At 46.1% G+C, this 25,910-nt stretch overlaps 1 protein-coding gene across 2 annotated transcripts in view; it reads left to right on the forward strand.

Moving 5' to 3' along the window:
* Nucleotides 1-25,910, forward strand: part of DUS2 (dihydrouridine synthase 2) — a 1,290,787-nt gene that overhangs the window by 929,683 nt on the left and 335,194 nt on the right. For both annotated transcript variants that reach the window (XM_069639713.1, XM_069639706.1), the window contains one exon: nucleotides 19,274-19,360. In XM_069639713.1, the coding sequence (XP_069495814.1) occupies nucleotides 19,274-19,360 (87 nt within the window). The remainder of the gene's footprint in view (nucleotides 1-19,273; nucleotides 19,361-25,910) is intronic.

The following is a 25,910-nucleotide window of genomic DNA, read 5'->3' on the forward strand; positions in this document are numbered from 1 at the left end:
TCAAGGACACCAGCAAAGTAAGCCCATCAAGCCTCCAGCAGCAGACGTGCTGAGGGCAGGTCACTTGCTCTTACCACCTTCTGCCTGCCTTCCATTGTTGACCACTTACACCCTGGGCTTCATTTAAGCAGTATCCTCAGCAATGGGTGCCATCAGCAAAGAATTATCGAAGACCTGGGGCTTCCCGCTTGTTCCTGTATGGGCCTGACAGGGTCAGTGGCCGGACCCTCTGAACCATGCTTCTAATCAAATGTAATAGTCTCTCACAAACTCCTCTGTCACAAAGCCAGTACATCCCCATACTTAACAGGGGCCACCCAGTTAAATGCACTTATCCACACTCTACATCTAACCCCGACAACGTTCTCCAAAATTGACTTGTCACTGCTCACACCTTTACCCCTCACACCGTAGATGCTCTTTAATGCAATTAATACCCACTCATTCGTCCTACATTCAGCACACATTTCAGAATGTATCACCACCAATAAACTTGATTAATTACCAAAATGTGGCTGATATCAACCTCTTCCCATGTCTTTGATGTCCTCGTGCCTTCTGGATACAGCATCCAGCATGTTGACTGGTCGGGGAAGACGGGGGGAGGGGTGACAGTCATCCATGAACTCGAAACACAATCAATCGCCATTAGATTCAATGGAAACTTTCACTTGCCAATTTCCTGTATCACACAAGAACTCAAGCACCTTGCACCTAATTTACTGACCACCTTACATGTGTGGTACCTTCCTAGTTGAGATCTACAGCTTAAGTTTTTATCACAACCAGTCCTTGGAGACTTCAACCTCCTGGAACCGAAGAACCAAAAACACTACGGGCGCAGTCCGGCCCCTAGCAGAATTGCTGGACCTTATCCAGCTCATACTGGCCCCACATACATTAGGGTTGTGTGGACCCCATCGTACTTCACTGGACAGACCATGCAGTCATCGCATTCTCCTTATCACCCTTCCTCACAGCTCACAAGGGTCAGGTTAAATGCCCCATGGTGGCACTTTGCTCCTTCAAAACGTTTTAAAGTGGATAACATTGTATCCAACTTCCCCCACCTCTGCAAACATAACCTTCATGTTAGAAACCTTTAGCCAAACTTCAAAGGAGCTGGCCGATACTTTTGCATAGAATCAAGTGGACATGCCAGAACCAAACCTTGTGCCCTGAGCTCCCTGTTAATAAACAGCCCATTAAAGCTCTTGAGAAATTATAGTGCAAGGCCCACAAACCATGCCTCTGGGCAAAGAGAAAAAAAATTGATGGCTTCCAGAGCAGGGTCATAGTGCATTCCACCTGGGTCTGGTGGCTTCTGTCTGAATTTCTCCAAGCTTGGAGAGTAGTCAAGAGGTATTTAATGGGTGCTGTCTGTAGTGGCCTCTGGGTACCACCTACCAACTAATGAACCCTTATATCCGTCACTGTTAGGGAGAATTCTCTGTTTAGGCTGAATTTCCTAACCTAGTGAGTCCCCCAGCAGCTTTGCTGGATTTCTGGAGTTTGTTTTTTTCTCCTGCCAAGAGTGAGACTCTTTTCCTCACACTCTTGGACATGATTTGAGGGGTTCCTTTGACTGTTAATGTGTTTTATGGGCTATGGGGTCTTTTACTCCATAGGGTCTCATATGTTTTTTTCTATGTGTGTTACACCGCACCCTCCGTGCAGTAACACCGGGGTGTCATAGTGACCCCCCAAAATAGACTCCCTACCCTGGGACTGAATACTGTCTCCCAGGGCATGTAAAGTCACCATTGGCTTTACTAGTCCCAAATTACTAACAGAACCAGTACAAACCATCATATTGTGGATGTACTGGTAGGGGCAATTCGATTGCCCCGGGGTCTGTTATTCGAGGGGGCACTGTCCCGTCCCCCTCATCAAGTTTTGGCTGGTGGCAGTGGATACTACTTTTTATATTCAACCGCAAATATATCTCTATGGGATTTTTCCCATTGTTCGAGGCTAATACTTTTTAACATAGCCTCTAACATACCGCCGGTTTATTTATTTAATATTAATTCACTGGTTGGTATTTTCTGCCAGAACTTGGTTTTAAAATGGCGTTTGTGTTCGCCTCTGTAACTCCAAACCAAAGGTCGAGCCCTTTGTTCCACTTTTTGGCGGGCTTCTCCACAGAAGCCTCCAAAAGTGGTGCCACTCTGTCTGGGTACCACAGGGGGCGTAGGAGGGGGTTTAGGCACCCTGGACTGAGTTACCTTGGTAACTCAAGTCGCACTCTGGTGTGATTGGCCCAAGTGGTGAGCCGGCTGGCTCACCACTTAGCATGTTTGATTGACAGCTAGGCTGAGTGAATGGCGGTGTGCTGCATAAAAGCAGGGCTTTTTGGACTGGAACTTCAGAAGTCGCCACAGGACCTCAAAATCCGACGAGGGAGAAGCTGAGCCAACCTGCTACGACGACACCACCGGTGGAGCCCTGCTGAACCGACTCACCACTTCCCAACGACAGAGGAGATCTCCCTGCTGGAGAGTCTTCTTCCCCTGACTGGTGGGCACAACCAGTTTATCTTCTTTTCTCGCATCCCAGGACGTCTTGTGGTCGAATTGCCCGTGCCAAGCACCCCGGCAACCGGATAGCCACTTACCACTGGACCGCAAATAAAAGGACCGCTCCTTTTAATTGAGAACTCCGCGGCTGGTTTCTTCCCTGGCACTGCAACGGAATTCTGCTTTCCTCCCCGACGAGATCCTCTCTTCCTCCGGACGAAGCACTGACTTGCACCCGCTGCCAGGAACAACTGCCCCCGCTGGAGCGTTCTCCCCATTTTAAGGTAATGTGTCCGCCAGGCCTCCCTTTCTAAAGATTGCTACAGGGTAACAATAACCCCTTAACCTTCTGGACTGGGCTGGCCACCTTGACCATCTAACTGGTCCCTTTCTTTTTGGTCCAACTCTTTCTGAACTTATTGCGAGACTTTTGGGCACTTTGAACCGTGTGACCTTGGACACATTTCGACCGGAGCCTCTTAAAGTGGGTCCGGCCTTGTTAACTTTGACTTTACGGTTTTAACCTGCCTTCTCCTCCTACTGTGTTCTTCTGAAAGTGTTGGGATCTGTTTCTATCTTTGCTCTGCCTTTCTCTCCCTTGTAAACCGATTGATTAGAGTGCCATCTTCGTTAAGCGCTCACCGCTGTCTGAAAATAAGTGTTGACTTGTCTAACTAATCGTTGAAGGGAGTGTATATCTTTTAGTGATCGTGTTTTTGAACTGCTTGATATTAGTGCCAGTGTGTTTTACTAGATGTGGTTTTAAATAAATAATTGTCTCTTTTACACCAAGCTCTGTTCAGTGTTTGCTTGTTCTACTGTGTTCTTTTGACCTCTTGTGAATACTCTGTATACTGCCTAACTCTTCTTGAGAGAAGTCTGACTGCTCAGCCACAGCTACCAGGTAAATCTGGGTGGTACAGACTGCTACCAATTGGGTTTACTGCCAACCACCTGTAGTCTTAAATCTTTTGCAGTGGTCCCAGAGGGAACTGCACAGGTTTCTGCCTAACAGTCACCATTAAGGCAGCCTCTAACAAGAACAAGACATTTTTGCAGCAGTCAAACACTGCACAAACCCCACACTAGAGCCCGCAATACCAGAATCCCAGAAGAAGATTGAGGCTATCAATAGGTTCTTTATCAACAAGATTATATACATTCAGGCTCCACATTGAGGGTTCCAAATTCTCTGCTCCTCCTCCATTTGTCCTGCGTTACCTTTTGAATCCTGGATGATTCCTCTACCTTCTCGCACAAGGACCTTTCGCGTACACTTCTATCCTTAAAACCAACCTCTTACACAGACAAAATCTTCCCGGCCAACATTGTCGCAGTGTTGTGCGCAGGAGACACTGCCCACCGACACGTAATACGATGCACCTACGTCCATGCATCAGAACCTTTAAAAACCGAGGATCAGACCCTATGCAGCAAAGCACCCGCTGCCCACACTTTCTCGCTAGTCTTTTCTCTCTTTTTTTTTTTCTCTTTCTTTGTTTTCTTTCCACATTCACAGGGTCCTTTTTACCATTGCCCTGATGAAGGCGGACCTTCCTGTCTAAGGATTTGAACTCTTATGTTCATACCGCCAAAACGTATGGTTATGAGAGGGGACTGAAGATCCTTGTATTAGACCTTAATACAATTTTGGGCCAATAGTTACAACGGGTCCAAACAATTGAAGAATTGTCCTTTTTGGCCCCCCTCCTGCATTGGCAGACCCGATTACAGTTCAAGAACTGTCATGACTCCGGAATATTAAAGAGGACTGATTGTTTTCTCTCCATCTTAAACCTTTTTCATTTGAACTTACAACGACGTTTGGGTTTAAGAAATTTCCTGTTTAATTAGGAATTGAAAAGATTCCGTAAACATAAGCTTTAGGCTATGTGCATCTTTTTGTTAATAATGGCCAATTGTAGCCGATGAATCTTATCTTTTTCAAGTAACGTGTATGATTAGGTTTTTTCTTTCTTCTCTCTCTCATGAATGACTTTACTATTTTCTTGAATCATTTTTTCTGTTCAATGTATATATTCGTATTTATGTTTTTGTATGTGTTAAAATGCCCACCGTGAGTTCGGGCTTTGATTTATTGCACATATTTGTTTTTCTTGACTATCACATTGTATGATTTTTTTTGTATTGTACTGTTTAGTTTAGTTTATTATTTGTATAGCGCCGCCTGGCCCTAGGGCATCCAGGCGCTTGCGATGAATACAACAAGAATAATGAATACAACAAGAATAATGCAGCAGAAATGTACAAATCGATTACATATTTACAAATTTACAGTCTTGGTGCATGCTAGTGCGGTAGGGCTAGGCAGTTTCTTTGGATAGAAGCCAAGTTTTGGTGTTGTGTCTAAATCTGTGAAAGGATGGTTCTGATCTCAGCTCGAGTGGAAGTGAATTCCAAAGTTTGGAGGCAAGCACGGGGAAGCTGGAGCCACCTGCTTTTTGGAGCTTAAATCTTGGGATATTTAAGCAGTGTGTTTGAGCTGATCTGGTAGGGCGCGCTGGGGTGTGACATAATTCCCACACCTCAATGGTTGATATTGTGTTATTCTTCATGTGAGGGGATATGAATTCAATTCAATTGGGTTTCAGTAGGATACTTGATTTGAATGATTTGGCCTAGTGACCCACCTTTCCATGTAACAGTCCCCCCCCTTTTGTGATATAGCAAAGCACTTGTAGGACAAGGCCGCAGTGTTGTGCAATGTGTCTGCTCAGGAGATGCGGCCCGACGACATGTAATATGATGCACCTACATCCACACATCGGAACCTTTAAAAACCAGGGATCGGACCCTCTGTGGCAAATCCCTTGCAGGACAAGGCTGCAGTGTTTGGCTACACAGGTACGCCGCAGGTGCTGCCCGTCGACATGTAATACTTTGCACCTACATCCACACACCGAAACCTTTAAAAACCGAGGATGGGAACCTCTGCGACAAAGCCCTCCCAGGACAAGGCTGCTGTGTTGTGCGATGCAGGTGTTGGGTGTGGATGGGGTAGCGGCACAGAGTGCAAGTGTTTGACGAAGTCACTGTCCATCTTCGGCCGAAAGGTAAAAAGGTGCAGGGAGGAAGAGTAGCCATTACTGCACTCAACTAAACTCACCGGCTTTGCACGTCTTTCCCCTTACTGCCTACTCTGGGTTGCGCTGTTCCCCTCGCTTCTGAGGCCCCACTTACATCCCGGCATCCATCCTCCAGACAGACCCTTACTGACGTCCTCTTTGTTGTTCCCTCTCCAGGCCTATGGACCCCTCATATGGTCTCTGTTCTCTACCCATTTTACTGTTCTCCCATTAATGGTGGCACTCGGTGGGAGGTCCTCCTGGCCCCCTTCCACTCCTTCAATATCATCATTAATGTTCATCTGAATGGCACCATCTAAGTCAGGGCCCTCAGCTCAAGCTCCTCCTTTTCGATAGGCGCTTCCCCACGTCTTATCAACTTCCTCCCTTCTCCTGCTACTCCTACCTTCACCCCTTTGGCTCCTCTTTCAACTCCTTCTTGCACCACCTCTCTGGCACCTTCCGCGTCCTCTTCTGCCTACTCTCAGGCCCCTCTTCCACCTCCACAGGGTGTATTTCAAGGCTGTACCCCTCCACAGAAGTCTTTGAAATGTGGCAATATGCTCCACATCGCTACTCTTAACTCTCGCTCTGTCGTAAAACACTCTTACAAATCTTGATCTAGATGTCCTCGGTCTCACTGAGACATGGTTCACGGCCCACTCTGTCACGTGTTTTGATACTCTCCTCCCTGATGGCTACAAGATCCTCTCCGAACCCAGAACCAACCATGCAGGAGGTGGAGTAGCTCTAATCTTTCAGGAGTGGATCCCTGCTTTTTCATTCCTATGCAGGCCTACTCCTCCTTTGAATGCCTGGTCTGCAGGCTCTCTATCTCTCCAGGCCCCTCTGTTATTGTGGCCACCATTTACAGGCCACCTGGCCATGTCCCATTCTTCCTATCTGAGTGGGCAGACCTCTCCTCTCCTCGCCTCTTCCTCCTCAGAAACTTCAACATCCATCCATCTGGATCCTTCTAACCCCTACACAGGGCTCTTCTGCAACTTCTGCGACTCTCTCTCTCTTTCTATTTTACCCTCTTGCCCAACACACACTGCTGGACACACTCTGGATGTTCTCCTCTCTTCAGACATCCGCGCCTCTAACCCTCTCACTACTCCTCTCTCGGACTGACCACTTTCTGCTCTCCTCCGACATGTCACTCTGTCCCCCAGGTGAAGCCGTCTCCTGCACTGCCACTCACTTTTTTGGTAATCCGGCCCATGAAGCGTGTGTCAGTGGAGGCTTTCACAGCTTCTTTGTCTCCTCCTATGCCTGCGGCAGACTCACACTCTGACACAGCCCTCTCTAACCTGCATTTCTCTATCTCTAACACTCTTGATGTCCTTGCCCCTGTGATGAGGATCCATTTGAAGCCTACCTTCTTGTGCGACTCTTGGTATGATTACCACCTCACCACCCTTAAACGCAAGTGCAGGGTGGCTAAGAGGAAGTGGAGGACATCCGGCACATCCTCTGACAAACTGGCCTGTCACCAACTCCAAAGGCAATACAGACTCTTTGTCTTGTCCAGGAAGAGAAACTACAACCAATTCTCTGCGGCCTCTAACAACACAGCCAAACTCTTCAAAATCTGCAAGGAGCTTGCCAATCCTGCTGCAGTCTCCACCTCTCTTGTTCCCTCCCAGGCCCTCTGCACGGCACTAAATTCTCACTTCACCACTTAATACCCAGGACATCCTATCCTCTCGCTCCTCTTCCTCTCCCTCTCCAGGCCCCTTTCCGGCCGCCTCTCCCTTTCCTCCTCCTTTCTTCTCTTTCCCCGTGTTCACTCCTGAAGATGTTTCTAGACCATTCTGATCTATGAAAGTGTCTTCCAAGCAGGTTCTCCCCTGCTCCTCCAGAGCCATCAAGGACCACATAGACACCCTCACTCCATCCTTGGCCGTTTTCTGCAATCACTCTTTTGCCACTGGAACTTTCTCCTCCCCCTAAAGCGCTCCCTTGTGCACCCCCTCCTTAAGAAGCCTTCTGCTGATCCTTCTTCTCCGGCAAACTACCGCCCGATCTCGATCACTCCTTTCCTGGGCAGACTCCTGGAAAAGCTGCCCATCTCTCAGCTTACTGTCCATACTGAATCTGTTGGTTGATTCCATGACCATCAGTCTGGCTTCACAGCAGACAGAAGCACGGAAACTGCTCCCCTGAACACCCATGAAGACCTGCTCTCTAATCTCGACTCTAGCCTTCCTTCTGTCCTCATCCTCCTTGATCTTTCCTCTGCTTTCGACATGGTCAGCCATGCTATCCTGATCAATAGTCTCTGTGACAACCTGGGCATCACAGATCAGGACCTAGCCTGGTTGACCTACTTCCTCCTGGATTGACCCTCCCAGGTCCAACTTGGGTACTTTCTCTCCACTACCTCTCTCTCCAAATGTGGTGTTTCCCAGGGCTCCAACCTCTAACCCTGGATTTTCAACATTTACTTGGCACCTCTGGCCCACCTCATCGCTACCTTCTCTTCTAACGTTGTGTTGTGCCGATGACACTCTGCTCTCCTTCAGGCTCCCCTCAGCCTCCTCTTCTCTCTCGCTCATTCCTGACTGTCAATCTGCTATTCAGGAATGGTGCGCCTCCAACGATTTCTGCCTTAATGCCAGTAAGAATGAATATCCTTCTCATTGGAACACCGGCTCCTGCTTTCCCTCTTTCACTCTGGCCGCCCTCCCCGGGCCCTCTCCCTATGCCTTCCTGCGAGGCAAAAAACCTTGGTGCCATCTTCGACTCCACTCTCTCCTTCTCTCCTCACATCACATACATCTCTAAGAAGTCCCACTACCAGCTGCACCTTCTCAGAGGTATTCTTCCTTTTATCACTTTCCCTCAAAGCTCACTGTCTCCAGAGCCCTGGTTCTCTCTGGGCTGGACTAATGCAACAGCCTCTTTCTAAATCTGCCTGCCGCTACTAATCCGGAACAGGACTGCGAGACTTGTCCTTGGCCTAAAGCCCAGGGATCGTATCTCACCAGCCCTACAATCTCTCCACTAGTGGCTGCAAGGATCAAATTCAAGACACTCTGCTTTGCCCACAGGGCTTTCTGCTGCCAGGGACCAAGGTACATCCAGCACTTTCCTTTTTGAGCCCTTTGCTCATCCACCTCCAACTCTCTGAGGGTCAGACGCTTCTCCAGGCAGAGAGTAGGCGGTAGATCACTTTCCTCGGCTGTTGCTTCCCTCTGGAACAGCCTCCCTGCCACTCTCAAACTTGAGCGGGACCACCTAAGATTCCGGAAGCAACTCAAGAACTTTCTTTTCTCTTCTGCTCTCTCTCACTCTCTGTCTCTCTTGCTCTCCTGCTGATGTACTTGTCTGCTGCGGTAATTGGTTCCTGGTCACCCTCTGAACCTTAATGGGCAACAGGCTCCTACACAACCAGTAGCCCTTTGCATTGCCTCTGGGCTTACCACGCACTTATGGACTATATATGCAACCCTACAGTCCGCTGCCTCCTAGCACTTACTCAGAGCCGTCCACCCTGGCAGCACTAACTCGAGCTTTGCCCTATAGCACTTTTCCTCCTCCCTTCCCCTGGCACTTCTCCTCTCCCTTCCCCCTTGCACTTGCACAATCTGAATGACACAAGGCCTATTAAGATAATTTGTTTTGTCCTCTTTGTCTCCCCTTCCTTGTCTTGTTGCGCCTAGAATCTCTTGTGTACTAGCGCGTTATAAATGACTTAACATATATCCTTACGAAACATACCCGTCCTACCCTAACAGCTCTTCTTAGATTAGTCAACCCCTCTCTCAATGAGGATAAGTTCCCAGACATCCTAAATGTAGGGTTTATATGCCCACCCTCGACCCAGAAAACTTAACTACTGATGATCACAACCCTCCCGTTTTTCGGCTAAGTCATTGCTATTCAGCTGCTTATAAAAATCAAGCAACTCAGATTGCTCCGATATTACCAATTTGGGTTCCTCCTGGACCTCTTGGCTGAATTCGACAGTCGACCACCACACACTACACACCCTCCTTGCATTCAGGATTGGCTTCTATGGCACAATCCTCAAATGTTTCACATCCTACACATCTTGCAGACACCAGGCTGTCTGGATGGCCCCCCTTTAGATCCGAATGCTGCCCCCATCTCCTGTGGATTGCCTCAGGGTTCCATTCTCTTCTGGTCATCTTTAACCTATCTGTCGAACTGCTGGACTCACTCCTAGAGGACTTCAACATCACAACACACCAATACGCAGATGATATACAGTTGCACCGAAAGGTCAAGGTCCCACTATACATCACTCGCCTTCACTCATGCCTTTAGACTGTTAAAATGTGGATGACAAGTGCGTTCTTAAAACTTAACCCAACAAAGACTTGATTTCTGCTCCTGGATCATCCCTCTCAGCATGAAGCAATTAAAAAATTGCCTAAAGAAATGGGCTTCAATGGGTTCAACTCTCAACTCACCCACTCGGCAAAATCCCTAGGCTTCATTGTGGATTGCAATCTATCCTTCCGAGAACACAGCACGAAAAAGCCTCAAAAGGCTTGGTATCAGATCTCTATACTCTGCAACAGTAAGCCCAGTAAGCAGGGCTCCTGGCTGCTCACATGCCCCGCCCCCCGGCACCTCCTTCCTCCAAGAGTCCTACTATGCCTCCTCCTCGAGGCTAGGAAACTTGATCACATCACCCCGATCATGGACCAAATTGATTTGCTCCACATACCAGCCTAGGTATGCCTCAAAACTGCTTGCCTCACCTACAAGGCAACCACCACCGGTACTGTGGCCTACCTGATGGCCAAACTAAAAACATTGGGTGGTACACGGTCCCTTTGCAGTAAGACCATTTCCAGACTGGAAACTAGACTGGCTTGCAAGGAGTTAAGTAGCCAGCAGTCCTTCTCATGCAATAATTCGGTCTTCTAGGACTCCCATCACAGTGACAATCTGGATTGATACAAATCTCCTTCAGGTTAGAAAAGAACTGAAGACCCTGGCTCTTTCAACAACACATTGGTGTTACTTAAATTCTAGCTATCTTGTGCACTCCCCCATTCTTATATTGTACTGTGATAATGATTACTAATGTTTACTTGATGACTTGTTGAATTCTCGCTGCCAATGTTTTGCTCTGTGGTCTAAATAGTGTTCAGTTGCTCCCAAGCTATGTTGCGCTCTAGAAATATATAAGAAGAAGAAGACATTGCACCTCCTTGTACATCTTGTCTTATTTCACGTGGTGTTGAAGGAAAGTCTGCTGGATAGGCAGACAATGACGTAGTCTGATACTGGAAGTAAATTCCTTATATCCATCGTCCCTGATTGAAAAGGTGCAAGGGATGGAGGAGGAAGATGAAATTGTTAATCTTGCGCACAGCTCCTAGAGTCCTCAACCAAATGATGGTGGTTCATCATAGTGTACTTACTTACATTGGCAGTATTTGCATATGTGTCTATATTTGGATGACTATGCAGTAAGTGCTTCGTTTGCTCGGTTGGCAGGGTCTTCACTTCTGCAGTTGGCAGCCCTCCTGTTCGTGCTGGGATTGTCAGTTAGCATTCCTATGTGCATCCTGGTCCCCTCATAGATGTTCTCCTTCATTAGCATGATATGGTATACAGCCCAGGCTCTGGCATTTCTCTTCTTCCACCAGATGTTTAAAATGCTTCAGCATTTGCAGAGTAACTTTGATGTGAAGGGTCCTGAGGGGTCTATGATCATAGCTTCCTGCATTCTGGTGGTACTAAATGTCTGGCTCTGGATGCATCACATTAAGCTACATTTGATGTCTCTATGGCATGAGGAGCGGCTCCCTTTCTCTGCTCACAACCATTCCCCATGGAGTTCTCTTGGATATTACCTAGTGGACAGAAAATGGCAACCTCTGATGAGGCCCCATTCACCCCATAGAACTGGCTATGCCTCTCATAACTGACCTCTATGTGTAGACCAGTAGAGCTTCTTTGGTTTGCTCCAGGGCATTTATCTGCACCTCTTCCTTCAATCGATGAGCTTGGCTGCCTGGTTCCTGAGGAGTTAAGCCTAGGTCATCTGGGTCTCTCCAAGAAAAAATGTAGGATTATTTTGATGGCCTACTGGGATTACACGAGATACCAGAGTAAAACCAACGGTTGCATGTCTGTCACTAGGTGCTGAAGGAAAAAGTGAATTCACGTAAGTGTTCCATGGATCATGCTCTGTCTTTAATTTCACATCTAGCCCATTTGAACACTCATATTCAGTCCTATATGTCAGTGAAATGGGTACTACAGGAACTCCTCTGACACATGTACTTCTTTGAAAAGTAAAGTTAAGAATCCCTTTCAAGGTTTTCTGTGGTTATTCCCTTCTGTTGGTATGCTTTATCACAGTTGAAGTTTGAAGTTGTGCTGCCAGTTTTGGCCAATAAACCGCTCAAACCCATACCCACCATTGACCTGAATTTGAAGCCTTGGAATGCAGTGTTTTGGTGGACATAATCTTGGTTCAACGCCTTGATGACTTACAGATGCTTTTGTCTGGAGAACCCAACGTGGCATTCCACAAAGACCTAAGGTCTTTTCATTGTTGTAACTCAGTGAGAAAATTGTGTTACTAATGTTTTATCAAAATCCTGCTCTGTCTGTAGAGTGTGTCCCCTGTGTGTACTGGATGTCTGAAGGATGCTTGGGTTTTATTTGGGGTTCTTAGATGATCCATGCTTTGATGAACTGTTTGTGGCCTACAGGACTGCCTGCTGTGGTAAGGAAGGAGCAAAGACTTCCATTACCCACTAAGAGGTGTCTTGCATGCATGTTTGCTAACTGTATTAACTGGTCTTTCTCCTCGGTTAGACATGTACACTATCGCATCAGAGCCAAGACGGCTTCAGCGGAGTTCCATGCCATATCCCTCTGCAAGTCCTCTGCAGCGCAATGACCTAGGCAACTCCTCTCGCATTATGCAAATATTAAATGTTGGACATGAGATCAAGAGCTGACACAGTTTGGCCAAGCAATGCTAAGGAAGTTGTTTGGCTGATTTTGTGTTGGGGGCTGCCTCCTCCCTCTTTTTCAGCGGAAAATGTGGATAATCTATTTCTAGGAGTCTGGAAGAAGGAGGACTGGATATACCAGTAAGGACAAGTTAGAATGACTTACCGTAGTTACTTTTTCACTGGTAGTCCATGTGCACATTTTTCCAAATGAGCCACCTTCCTATCCCAACTCTCTGTAACACGATCTGGACAGAGAGGAAACGAGCTATGGAAGGCAAGGCAGTGGGCGGCCAAGAATGGGAAGGGCTGTGGGCAGATCAGACACATCCACTGGGCTTTCCATGCCTTTTGAATTTTCTTTTAGGCTCCTGCAGAAAAATGCTGTGGCCTCCATACTGTGATGTGGTCATAACCCGTGTTTAGAGGAAGCAGGTCCTTGGCTACCAGTGCAATATTCACTGTGTTTAGCAATGTGTACTTTTTATAATGGACAGTTCTGATCTTTCTGCAACTTCCTTCTGCGTTGGTGATGCTGAAGCCCCTGATTATACAGACCTAGGTTACCTATTCCAACAAGCATCCTGACCGAGTCCACTATCTCAACCGCTTTCCCGCTCACCAGAAAACATATATAGTACATCCAGGCTTACAGATAGTCAGGACGTTTCACCTGACCTTGAAAATACTTAAACTTGGAGAAGCCTGCAACCCAGGCCATGTGCTTCTATATGGTCACTTACCCACTCAATGATATGCAATCCCCTGTATGTGTTGTGCTTGTTTTGTCCCATGACTACTCCGATGTGCACAGCTATTGATTTTCTTAAGCTTACTTGTTGATAGTTCTTGTTAATAGTTGAATTCCATTTCCACACAGTCCACAGTGCTGTACAGCTGTCAGTTGACACTATAAGGCACTATGTAACAGGTTAGAATTTCTAAACATGCAATAATTGGCAAACTGGTATATGTAGGTGCCTATTCTTTTAGTAAGATTAGTTATTCCACCAAATATCTTATTTAAAGTTCATAATTTTTATTTGTCCAAGTAAATGTACTTTTGTTTCTTAATTATGTTTCATCCAAATATATCCAACACTAATGAAATGCAATCCAATCTGGTGTCAAGCCAATATACCTAACGCAAGTTAAATCAACTTCAAACAATGTAATTCCCTCATGTGTTTCATGCCTTGCATTTAGTGATCTTCAGGGCTGTTTGGTGCAAAGATATACATAAACATTTGGTGACAAATAAAAAAAAAGTCATTTCTACAGTAACACAAAGCAACACTGAATAACAAGTTCTTATCAAATATGTATGTGGTAGTGCTCATGTAGATGATCAGCCAATGGCCAGTACTATCATACGCAATCTAGAAAGCAACAATATTCATGAAAAAGTAAGCTACCATTGCACAATTAGTTATAAATCAGGGGTCTGTTCACTTTGGCTCTCCAGATGTTTTGAACTATGACTCCCATTATCGCTCACCATTGATGCTGGCTAAATCTCACTTCTTGGCAATCTCAAACCTAGGGCTGTAGCGTTGGGCATTGACATTCCACGGGTCATGCTCCTTGGCCAACAGTAAGTAATACGTTATAATACACTCCTAAAAGCAATCATTTTTTCCCCTTGGTTTTTGTAATATCATGTGATATTCCTACTCTCAATCCATAGGTCACCTCTCAGGGTCCACTAAATAGATTCTTCTTGCTCCCTTTTCAGAGTACTGTTATACCCCCTGAGTTAAAAGTCTGCTCTGGGTTTTCTCAGCCGCAACTCATTCGGTCAGCATCTCCTCTTCCTTGCGCCTACTTTGCAGGTTTTACGTCTTCTTGCTTCCATCTCTGCTCCGGTCTGCCACACGACCTGCAGACCCATGAACTGTTTTATAAGACCCTTGTTTAATAGGATTATTCCATAATGATTCTTAATTATTCCTTGGTCTCCCTTCTTTCCCAAATTGTGATGCGTTATCCCCTCTTTTATTCATTCTCTTTTCTAACTCTGCTAAGGCTCATCAGAGGTCACTGCTCAGTATTCCCCATTCATGATTAGAACTAATTAGGGCTGCAGCATTGGTGGCCAAGGGCTTGACACGGCTTTTTCACCACTTTAACATCTGGCAGAAGGAAACTGTGCTGCGGCTCAACATGTTTCTGTGTCTCATCACTGGATCTGTGGTGGTGGCATGAGAGGATAATTGTTTTAATTATGTAACCACAACTCAGCCTCAAAGGAAGGCTGCACCCGTGAAAAGTCACATGGCACAGCCCGCAATCTGGCATGCTAGGACTATAGATGGCAAAAAGGAATAGTTGGGGAAGTTTAGAGAGTTGAAGGTTTGACTAAGTCATATGCCTAACCCCATTCCAAAGGCTATAGGGGATTCTGCAGTCCAGCAAACAGGCCTGCTAGGCTCTTGTTAGCTGAACTGTGAGCTACTTGGAAGCAGCACTGTGTGGGAGCTGTAAGGTTTCTCTCATGTTCCCAATACCATCACTAAACCTGCAGAATTAGTTTTTGATGGTGGTGTAATATATTCACCCAGTTTGTGCATTAGGTCGGTGTCAGAGGGACCTAAGGCCAGTTAAACATATATAGAAACCCCTCGGATACAATACAATGAAGGGAGCCCAGAACCAGATAAAACCACTCCCAAGAGATCCTCCCTTTTTGCTCAGACTTTCTGCAGCCATAAAGGACACTGCAGGATTCTAGTGTACCAAGAGGGAGCCTCTGGTCGGAAAACTGGAAGGACCTACAAGCACCGGAGATAGTGCTTCAGAAGAGCTGTGCCCCAAACTGCCCCAGGGGATGCCATAGGGCTATTATAAATGATGCCAAGCACTCATGCATAATAGAAGAAAAGCCTGGAGATACAAGACAAGTATGGCTTGAAGGCAGAGTGGTGCTGCCGGTTCGCAACCAACTGAAGCAGAGCCATGAATGAAAGGCAGGACTTCGCCTTTAACAAAAATGGGCCACTGAAGCCTTGGACCACTGCAAACCTGCATCACCTGGGGCAAATCAAGAAAATGGGAGCCACAGCATATCGAGAGGTTCTGCACAAGCTGAGAATAGGCTCATCCTATTAGAAATCTGTCAGGGGGGTTTATATAAAGGAGAAGTCAGCCAGAGACAAGGGAGCAACCAGGACGGTGAAGACAGCAAGGAGCATGCTGGTGAGCCTATGGGCTGGAGAAGGCCTGAAGGAGAATGGGAACCTGAAGACTCTAAAGGTCCCTGAGAATCTTATTTATTTAGTTATTTGTTACACTCCGGACCCTGATAGGCATCAGGGTGCGGTACAAGAACACATAGAGACAACAGATGCACAGGGCAAAGGAAAAACAGGGGGTGAGGTGCCTGCTCCTACTCAAATAAGGTAGTCTTTAGTTGTTTTTTGAATCATAGAAGGGATTTTTCCTGTGGTAGTCTCAAGGGGAGGCTGTTCCAGGATTTGGGTGCTATGAGTCAGAAGGACCTTCCATTTCCATTTGCCCTTTTTGAATCTGGGGCATACCAGGAGTTCGCTATCGCTGGATCTAAGTGCTCTCGGCGGACAGTAGTTTTGGAGTTTCTCCTTCAAGTATGAGAGGACGCTGCCATAGATGCTTTTGTGTAAGGCAAGGGTTTTAAAGCAGATTCTTGAGTTGACTAGGAGCCAATGGAGGGTTTTTCTCTGCTTTATGTGTTCGCCCCACATTTTTGATAATGCGGATGGCATTATTCTGCATGATTTGTAATTTAGAAATGTTGCTTTTAGTGACACCACCCAGGAGCACCTTACACTAGTCAATCTGTTAGAGGATGCTTGCTCTCGCCAAAGTAATAGCTCATGGTCTTCCCCATGTGTTTGACCTGGGAGTCGCAGCTCAAAGAAAAATCTAGATAGGTTCCCAGGGTTTTAACCTAACTCATAATGGGGATGGTGTGGTTGTCAATCATAAAATTGACATAACGTGTGTCTAATTTGGATCTGGCATGTTGGGGACCGAAGAGCAGAAGCTTGGTCTTGGCGTTATTCAGGCACATCAGATGTGTGGTCATCCATTCCTTGACCTAGAGGTAGATGAAATTTAGTTTGGCAGAGTCATGATCACAATCGCTGTCCATAGTAAGTAGAAGTTGGGTGTCATCTGCCTAATTCGAAAAAAGGGCATTTGCCTCATCCAATAGGTCACACAGTGACTTGGTATACAAATTTAAAAGGGCCGGAGACATCCATGCTCCCGAAGGGACCCCACAAATAATGCTGACAGGGTCGGAGTGGTGATCTCCCCAGTGCACAGCTGAGGATCTATCAGCAATACATGTGTGGATACAAGCTGTTGCCTGAGGGGAGCATCTACCAATCTTTTCAAGGCATTTGAGGAGGATGTTATGGTCAAGCAAGTCAAAAGCAGCTGACCGATCCAACACAACATCTGTTGTTATCGACCATGTGTAACATATGATCTGAAGGTCTAGAAGGGTGCTCTCGCTGCTGTGGTGAGCCCTGAAAACAGACTGCTTCGAATGTAGGATTGAATATTGGTCAAGAAGGTTTTGGTATTGCCTAGTGGCGATTTTATACACTATTCTTAGAAGGAAGAAGGAGTTTGTGATGGGCCTGAGATTGGTGGCATCTTCTGGTTTGAGCCTGGTCTTCTTGATGAATGGGGTGATGGTCACCTTTTTGATGCACTCAGGGACAGTGTTGTGCTCAAGAAGAGGCATTTACAAAGCGAACAAGAAATGGTGAAAGAATGGTTTTATTTGCCAAAATGATCTAGGAAGATAGGACATCACCAGGGCAAAAAGTGGGGTTCCTGCCTTCCTAATAAAACCTCTGACGTTTTGACAGCTGAGGAGCGATGGAGGTTTGAAAACCCTGCCAGTCCTGGGACTAATGAAGAGTGAGCACTATATCATGAGCTGGGCCCATCATCCCTAAGTGTGTTGGGCAGTATATCTTCGAGTGACATACAGAGTGAACAGATCCCTATATACTTTAGGACCAGTGGGCTGGCAACTACACCCCAGAGGACTGCGCTGGGCACAATATCCCTGTAGAGAGAGAGCTGGCTACATCGAGTAAATTGGATATAAGCGAGCCAGGTACTATCCTCCTGGATCGATTAAAGATAGTGTGCTTGTGCTATATCCATGCTGAAAATAGAGTTCCTGATAGAGACTAATAGCTCTTTAAGAGGGAGAATCCTGTCAAACTTTTTTCGCTTGTCCAGTTTCAGAAGAGACTTTTCTATCTAGATAAATCTCTGTCCAATTAGTGTTAATCCATACCCCCCTCCTGCTTCAAATTGAAGGATTTCAAAACCTGCTAGTGGCCGTTCCACCTGGACGGTAGCCGTACCTCGGATCCAGACAGAGGTCTGTGACAGTATTATATTAAGTCCTTGAAGACTTTAACGTTTCATCCGTATTGACACCATTTTGCTTTTCTTTGAAGATGACCCACTCTTTCCAATAGGCTTTTATCCCAAACGCATCCTGGTCATGCTAACAAAACATTTGAAACCTATGCTTTGTGTCATGTGTTTTGTTAGTGTCATAGTATCTTGAAGGAGAAGTTAGAGAGAGGCAGAGGAGTCCTGAGTGTCTGTCCTGAAAAAATGTAGAAATGCAGCTGTGCAGAAACAAAGTTGAGAAAGACTGTATATCTGACACAATACATATATGCCAAGAAGGGGATGAGGCACAGATCTGCCATGAAAAGTATGTGTGCAAAGCAACAGAAAAGGGATGAACAATTCAATTGAAGAGCAAATGGCAGATGTGTTATCCTAGCTAAGGCACTTGCAGATAATCAAGCGCCGCATGCTGGAACTTGATGTTCAAAGTTGTACAGCCAGAGTCAAGTGTAACTAAATGTGCAACTAAATGCGATTCCCGCTGGAACAATTGGTCAAGTTTCTAGAAGCATTGTAAATTATAAGGAAAGGAAACCAGTTGCCCAGTGATGCTAGAAGTCACAAAAGACATTGGCAAACTTAGTTCACAGAGAACACTTGCAACATGCGACTTGAAGTTCAAAGTTCTAAGGGACATTAAGGTATTGAAAATCTGTGTATTCCAGTTCTAAACTCCCCTGGAGAGGTTAGTTAGTAAGACCCTTAAAAGCCAGAGATAAGGATTACAGCTGTGCATCACCTTAACCTATCCAAACCATTGATAAATACAATCTTTCAATGCTATCCCCTTGTATGAAGCCATCATCTGTCATAACCAACACAGGACCAACCAACGTGATCAGCCAGCAGAAATGTGGTCAGTTAATTTCTGCCTGATCATTTCAAGCAAGTGAGGTAGGTCCAGGTTATTGATCTTACATAATCGTGCAACCTTTGACTCTCTAGATGCTTTGGACTACGGCTCCCATCCTATCAATGCTAACCTGCATAGCCTATGGAGAAGGGATCATGGCCGTTTTATTCCAATGCATCAGGAGAGCTGTAGGTTGCACACTCCTGTCGTTATGTAAAAAAACATGAAGATGCATGCGATTAGTCTTTATTTTTATGCTTCATGGCCATTTTGAATTCAGGCATAAAGATGCAAAACAAAAAGGAGAAACATACGAGATGGCCTCTCTGATCATGTGAATAACAGGGACTGTTTGTACTTTAATTATCACCTACAATACTGTGATGCAACAATTATAACATTTAATATGTTGTTGTCTCTGCTTTTTCTGCAAAGGAAGAAGGAGGAGAGACCTCAACATCCTGTCCACTGTGATGTCATCAAAGCCATCTCTGAAGCAGTCTCTGTTCCAGTCATTGCGAAGTAAGTTCATTGCATGCAGGTAAGAAAAAGCAATGGTTTGTTGAGGTATACAGATGCATCATTTCCTATCCTTAATATCACCTTCTAGACATATGTAAAGGGGCTAAACCTATTACAGATGATGTGTGGGAATGGGAGTCCGAATGGCAGGTATTCCATTTGTTCTGTTACTGACTATACTGGTGTCAGAGATAAAAATACTGCAATTCCTTTACCTCAATTATATCCACGGTCATAGCAAACCATACACACGCTACTTGTTTTAAATTATCTTTATATATTGAAAGGTCATCATTGCACAGCAAACAGCTTCACCCTGACCAGTTACCAGCACTAGCAGAAATTAAGCAGCTTGCTTTTTCAGATCATATGTTGGAGGGCAAAGGGTTCTAGAAAATGTAGACATGTGGCAAAGTAAAATGTGAGAGGTTAGTTGATGGGAGTGGAATGACCTGGAGACTGACACTCTCTCCATGCTGCAGGCATACGGGAGATACCCAGCTCCATATGTCTAGAATGTTCCCCTGCTATGGATGCCATATACATATTTCAGTGAACTATTAATGCTGCAGATGTCTTGACTCTGATGTGGGTCACAAGTTGACGCTCTGTTGCAGGCGACCATGAGCAACGGTATGCAAGCAGCAAGTCAGTATTGTCCAATGGGGAACAGTTTGCAAGTGCTGCGTGTCGAGCCTGCCCAGGGCTCTGCACCTGCTAATACTCTATTGCCCTCTGCCATCAGGTGTAAGTCAGTTGTGTTAGTAGAGTCCAAAGGGACAGCATAGTGGCCTTCAAGGAGGGTTGCTGCAGTCATAGCTGTTCCCTGTATGGCGGCCATACCTCTTATGTTGGGAAATGAAGCGCAGAGCGGTTTCCTCCCCAACACAAACCACATGGAAAATTGGTTGCCAGAGTAGGTTAAAACTAATCTATGGTCATGGCCAAGGCACACCTGCTCTTGATCACACAATTACACAACCTGGCTCTGCAGAATTATTAAAGCAGAAATTGGCTTCTGTTTAGTGTGGGTATAAGGAGTCAGAGGGCCTCGCCACGAGTTGGACGGTAGCCCTTAAATGTGGCAGTAACGGTATTACCGCCACATTTAACTGCTAGCCCCCATTGGTCTGGCGTGTTTACCCCCAGCTCTGAGCTGGGGGTAAATACACTGAAAAAATGACAATTTCCGGCGCAATTACCCGATGGGGAATGGGGATTTATAGTTAGCGCCCAACACTTAGTGCCCAACCTGTGATTCGGCAGTAATAGTGCCAGATCTGTGGGTGCGAACGCTAATAAAATTGGGCGGTATTAGAGCCCAAATACCGCCCAACTTGGGATAAGGCCCATAGTATGGTGCGGTTGGTATAGAAAAGTGCGTTGAGAATGGCAAAGCATAGAGTAGATGTATAGGCGAGATGAGAAGGCGTGGAGGTGGAGGAGCGAGATGAAATGAGAAAGAGGAGAAAGAGATAGAGAGCATGGGAGAGCAGCAAGAAGGAGCAATAGATTGGAGTAGAGGAAAAGAAAGAATGGAGGAGAGGGAAAGAGATGGCACAGAGCAGGGGAGATGCTGGGGAGGAAGAGAGGAGAAAGAAAGCTAAAGGAAGGGAGAAGAAATAATAGTAGCGTGATCCAAGGATAGAGGTGTCCAAGACAAAGGGGGGGGGGGAATGACACTCCCCCAGAACGTTATTACAAAAGATAATAGTTATGAAGAGGTCAAATGTTTCAACCACAAGTCTGAGAGACCCTCCAGATTAGTTGTCTCATTGTTACCAGAACAGGAATCCCAAAGGCCTTGTGGTCCTATCTCATGTGCATTTGCCTTGCACCCAACCCCCTTCAGAGGACCTAAAATCCCCAAGTGTGGCTATCTGAGTAGAGTGTCTGGGAGCACAGCGAGAGCCAAAAAGTGATATTTAAGATATTGGCTGTAACTAAGAAAGAAGTATGGACACTATAATTCCGGAGACACTGAGTGTCTGCTGCCAGGAAGGCAAACCTACATGTGTAGAGGAAAGGGCGAAGTTGGGGGGGCAGGGTGAGGGTTGATTTCTAGAGAAAGCCCAGTCAATGCATAACCTACATGTGGAGAGGAAAGGGCAAGGTTGGGGGTGGGAGGGCGATTTCTAGAGATAGCCCAGTCAATAGAAAAAAAAAACTAAACCCATCTATTGTGTGCAGTTGAACCCTAGTCCCAGTTTTTCCGGTACAAAATAAAAGGATAGCGTGAATTTGTGCATGATCTCGAGGGTTGAGCCCACAGCTGTGACAAGTAATATTGGCCCTTCGATGTAAGAGGAAAAGGAGGCTTATTGCATGGGTGTTGAGCACTGGTCCTGTCACTGGCATTAATTAGTGGCCAAACATAATTGCTTGTCTGCATGAATTCTTTCTGGTACCTGTTCTCTCCCCGCCCCCCCCCCCCCCTCAACTTGGATCAGTAAGCCGATCATATGTCTGTACACAAACATGGGTGTCCCGTGGGCATAGGCAGTCATGGACTGATGGGACTTTTGTATGGGGCTTTTGGAACATAAACTGACAAATACAGGGTCTTAATCAATGTAAGTGTCTATCCTCAATCATGGGGTCTGGCATGGATTCACATGCTCATGAATATTCCCTGTTATGAGGCTGAGAGTCCTCGGTAAAAAAAAACAGTTTCACTTTCACCTAAAAACTGTATTTCTCTTCTAAACCAATTACTGTCCTCTGGATTATACTGCCCCCATCCATTGAAAGTCCTCTCCCTATGCCCCTTCTCTGGCAGCCATCTTCAGATTTTTAACGCACGTTTGTGTTGGGAGTCCTCGAGTTTGCTGTCTGAGCTATTTGTACTTTTTTTGTATTTATGATCGAAAAAGCCCTATTTTTGATTCAAAGAAGCTGTGTGCACCTTGCTTCTCCTGCCGAATGCGGGGACCCGTTGTCGTTGAAGTTCCGCGGCCCTCAAGGGTGAAGATCATCAAAGATTCTAGAGGCCATGATCCTGACGGAGAAGAAGGACGGAAGGTCCCTCTTCAGGACCTGCACCAAATGCGGACTATGGAATGTGTTTGTCGAAGACAAGCACTCTCAATGTCTCTACTGCCTGCACCCGGGCCACAAGGAGGTGGAATGCGAGATATGCCTCAGGTTCTCCAAGAAGACAACGAAGGACAGGCACAGTAGACTGGCGGCATGGTTTAATGCCAAGGCCTCTGACCTGTGCTCTCAGCAGGGTCATGCCTCACCCAGGAGTGGTCTTCTAAGTCCATTGAGGGCACCTCATCCATGGGGGCCCAAGATAAGGCCAAGAGCCGCTAGTCCGAGTCCACCGGGTTCACTGCAGAAGCAGGTCCCAAGGTGGATAGGGCGCGATTGAAATCACCTTCCGCCTCCATTGGCAGCCGGCAATCGAGCTCCTCTTTGAAGAGAAAGTCCTCTACCCTGGCTAAACTACGTGAGAATTTATGCCCAGATTTTAGGGTGATCCCTTTAGCCCCAAATCTTAGAATTACCAACTACCCACTCGTCATAATTCCTGGGTATCTCCTGTACTCTCGCCTCATAATTCCTGGGCATCGCTTGTAACCCCTAAATCAAAATTCTGGGGTATGTCCTGTAACCCTTCCTCCTTACTCTCTAGTCTTCCAGATCCTCCACTGCCTTCTCCAACATGTCCTTGTTTTCCTCTCCTATTTTGAGGGCTCTTGCTTTTGTAGTAGGATAGACCCTCCCCTAGAGCTGGTGTGACCACAGTTGTGTGTGTTCCTTCCAGGGGTCATGTATCCAGTGTCACTGAAGATGTGCTTGGGCTTCCATGGGACCTTGATATCCAGACTAGTGGAAATGATGCCTGGTTTGTTGGTCTTGTGAGAGCATTCTGCCTTCAAACAGGGACACAGCATGGGTGGTCTTGTTGGGATCCCCGAATCCTCTAACTTAAGGCAGTATCGAGCTCATTTGACCACCTCGCTGTCAGTCCCAAATGTCAGGTAAGGGACTTTGTCACACATTCTTATTTAGGCCCTAATAGCCTTTATTCTCTGTTCTATTTTTAGCATCAATTGATCTTTTATTGAATTATTTTTACCAATTTCCATCTTTCTGTAAGGCCCCTCAGTAGAGTGTTAGGGCCTCATCAGGAGTTGGGCGGTACCCCCTAAATGCAGCGGTAACAGTATTACCGCCGCATTCAAGGGGGGGCCCTATCAAGAGCTGGTCGCTAAATGGGCTGTATTACCTCCAGCATTTTTCTGGAGGTGAAAATTCCATTTAGCACCCTGTTTTCGGCGTAATTACTGCCGGCCGTATTAGCACATAGTATTTGCGCTGGAAATTCCCCATTGGGTCCAACAGACCCAATGGGAAATGGGGTTTACTGTTAACGCCCAACCCGTGACCCGGCGGTAATAGCGCCAGACTGGTTGGCGCTAATGCTAACAGGTGGGCGGTATTACAGCCAGGATACCGCCCACCTCGTGATGAGGCCCTTAATCTTTGGTATTTGTAGTATGTGTGCTGATGGTGTTCTTACTGTAGGGTATTGGTCTACAGGGCCTTATTAATGAATAAATAAAATAAATAATGGTATTGTTCCACAGTGCCTTCTAGTGGTTGTTGATGCGATACACAGTGGCACTACCACATGGTCAGAGGAGGTGTACGCATCCACTCCTATGTGCATGTCACGTGAAGCTAAGGCCCTGTTTTTCTACCCCTCCCCGCTGAGGACTGAGCCCTGGATTTGTATGTTGTAGTCAGATGATGCATTTCGTATTGCAGCTCTGTTGTAACCCTGTGTTTGATTGACCAATGTATCTATTCAAGTGAATGTGTACAAGAGGTTATAGCCAGATGTGGAGGAGCAGACCGAGTAAAGCAGATCATTCAGCTTGAAGGAGGCCCTCTCATGATTTGCGACCCATTTTTTGTGAACGTAGGAGAGCATCCTAAGAGTTGAACGAGAGGAACATGAGTGTCCTATTTATGAGTCTCATGTGGGCTCTGCCCTCCTCTGCTGAGTTGCCACAGAGACCAGATAACAGGTGCGCCAACTCCAGATTTGATACAATTTGCACAAAAGAATGTTGGTTTGGTTGTATTGTAGAGCATCTGAGGGTTTTGATCATCTTGGGCAGTGACTCTAGCTTTTTGTGCACCGTATTTTGAGTGATAGTGAAAGAATGCTTGTGCTTATGCTCATTGTTAGGAGAGCAACCAATTCCGGGTAGAGAGTTATGATATGATATTTTATTTATATCGCGCTCGTACACAAGTCTTTTCAGAGCGTGACCAAGCAAAGGGAGGGGAACACGGGAGAACAAAAAAATTAAAACGATTTTACAAGGCCCAGTGACATTAAGAATGCGCAAGTGCATGGAGAAGGGAAAAGGGGGAAAGTGCATGGAAGGGGGAGAAGTGGAAAGTGCAGAATAGAGGAGAGAAAAGAATAAGTAATAAGTGAAATAAATAAATAGTGGCAATGAAAAAGTGGTAGTGCAGCCAGCAAGTGGCAAGTGCATGATTGGTCAGATAGGGTATATCTGATAAGTACAGAAGAAAGGTGGGGGACTGTATGGGTACAGATTCAGAACCCAGTGCAATGGGTGGCCCGGAGGCAGTGCAGGAGGGGGAGGCAGGGTGAGCAGGTACCTGGGCCAGAAGGGCAGAGGGTGGCCAGGTGCATGGTGCTAAGATAGAAAACAGGTCAGCAGGGGAGAAGAGGGGCAAAGGAGGAAGCAAAGAGGAAGGTCTTGAGCTGCTTCCGGAACTGGAGATGGTTTTCCTCAAGTTTCAAGGTGGCAGAGAGGCTGTTCCAAAGGGAGGCCCCAGCCGAAGACAAAGATCTACCCCCAGCTTGTTTCTTTGAAAAACGACTGACCCTGAGGGAATTTGAAGTAGAGGAGCAAAGGGCACGGGAGGGGAGGTATTTACAGAGGGATAGTTGAAGGTATTTTGGACCCAGGCCCTAGAAAGCCTTGTGAACTGACAAAAGCCTTAGTGAACTACATGCTTGGGACCTTTGCAAAAACAATATGTGACCATCCTTTTACCGCAGAGAGGGAAGAAGCTGCGGGAAATGGAGTGTAGCAATATGTACTTTGCTGAAGAGTGCATCAGATAATCCTTCAGCAATTACTCCAAACAAGTACTAGAAACACAGAAAAAGTGGGAAACGAAGGAATGGGCTAATCTAGTCAGAATTGTCCAAGCATATCCTCAATACACTCTCATAGCACACTCTGGCTGACTGCTTGACAAATAATTGGAAGCACTTCTGGCAAGTATAGGACTCATGATAAATGTAAAGTAGGCTTTTATAAAAGTTTTTTTCGGATCCTTCTAGAGTGGGACAACATTTCTTGGATTTGCATCATGTAACTGGACACCCATTTACTAAAAGTGGCTAGTGCATATGTAGTCTTCTACTTAGTTTGTTAGTTGGATCACCCCGGTAGCCGGCTAGCTGATAAAAGGAAGGAAGCTGGGTGGAGTCATGGCACTTCATATGTATTTGAACTGGAATTAATTATACATATATTCCATTACTGCACTT

This window comes from Ambystoma mexicanum, chromosome 1q (genome assembly GCF_040938575.1).
Source record: "Ambystoma mexicanum isolate Mex_15411 chromosome 1q, UKY_AmexF1_1, whole genome shotgun sequence".
In the NCBI taxonomy this organism is placed as follows: domain Eukaryota; kingdom Metazoa; phylum Chordata; class Amphibia; order Caudata; family Ambystomatidae; genus Ambystoma; species Ambystoma mexicanum.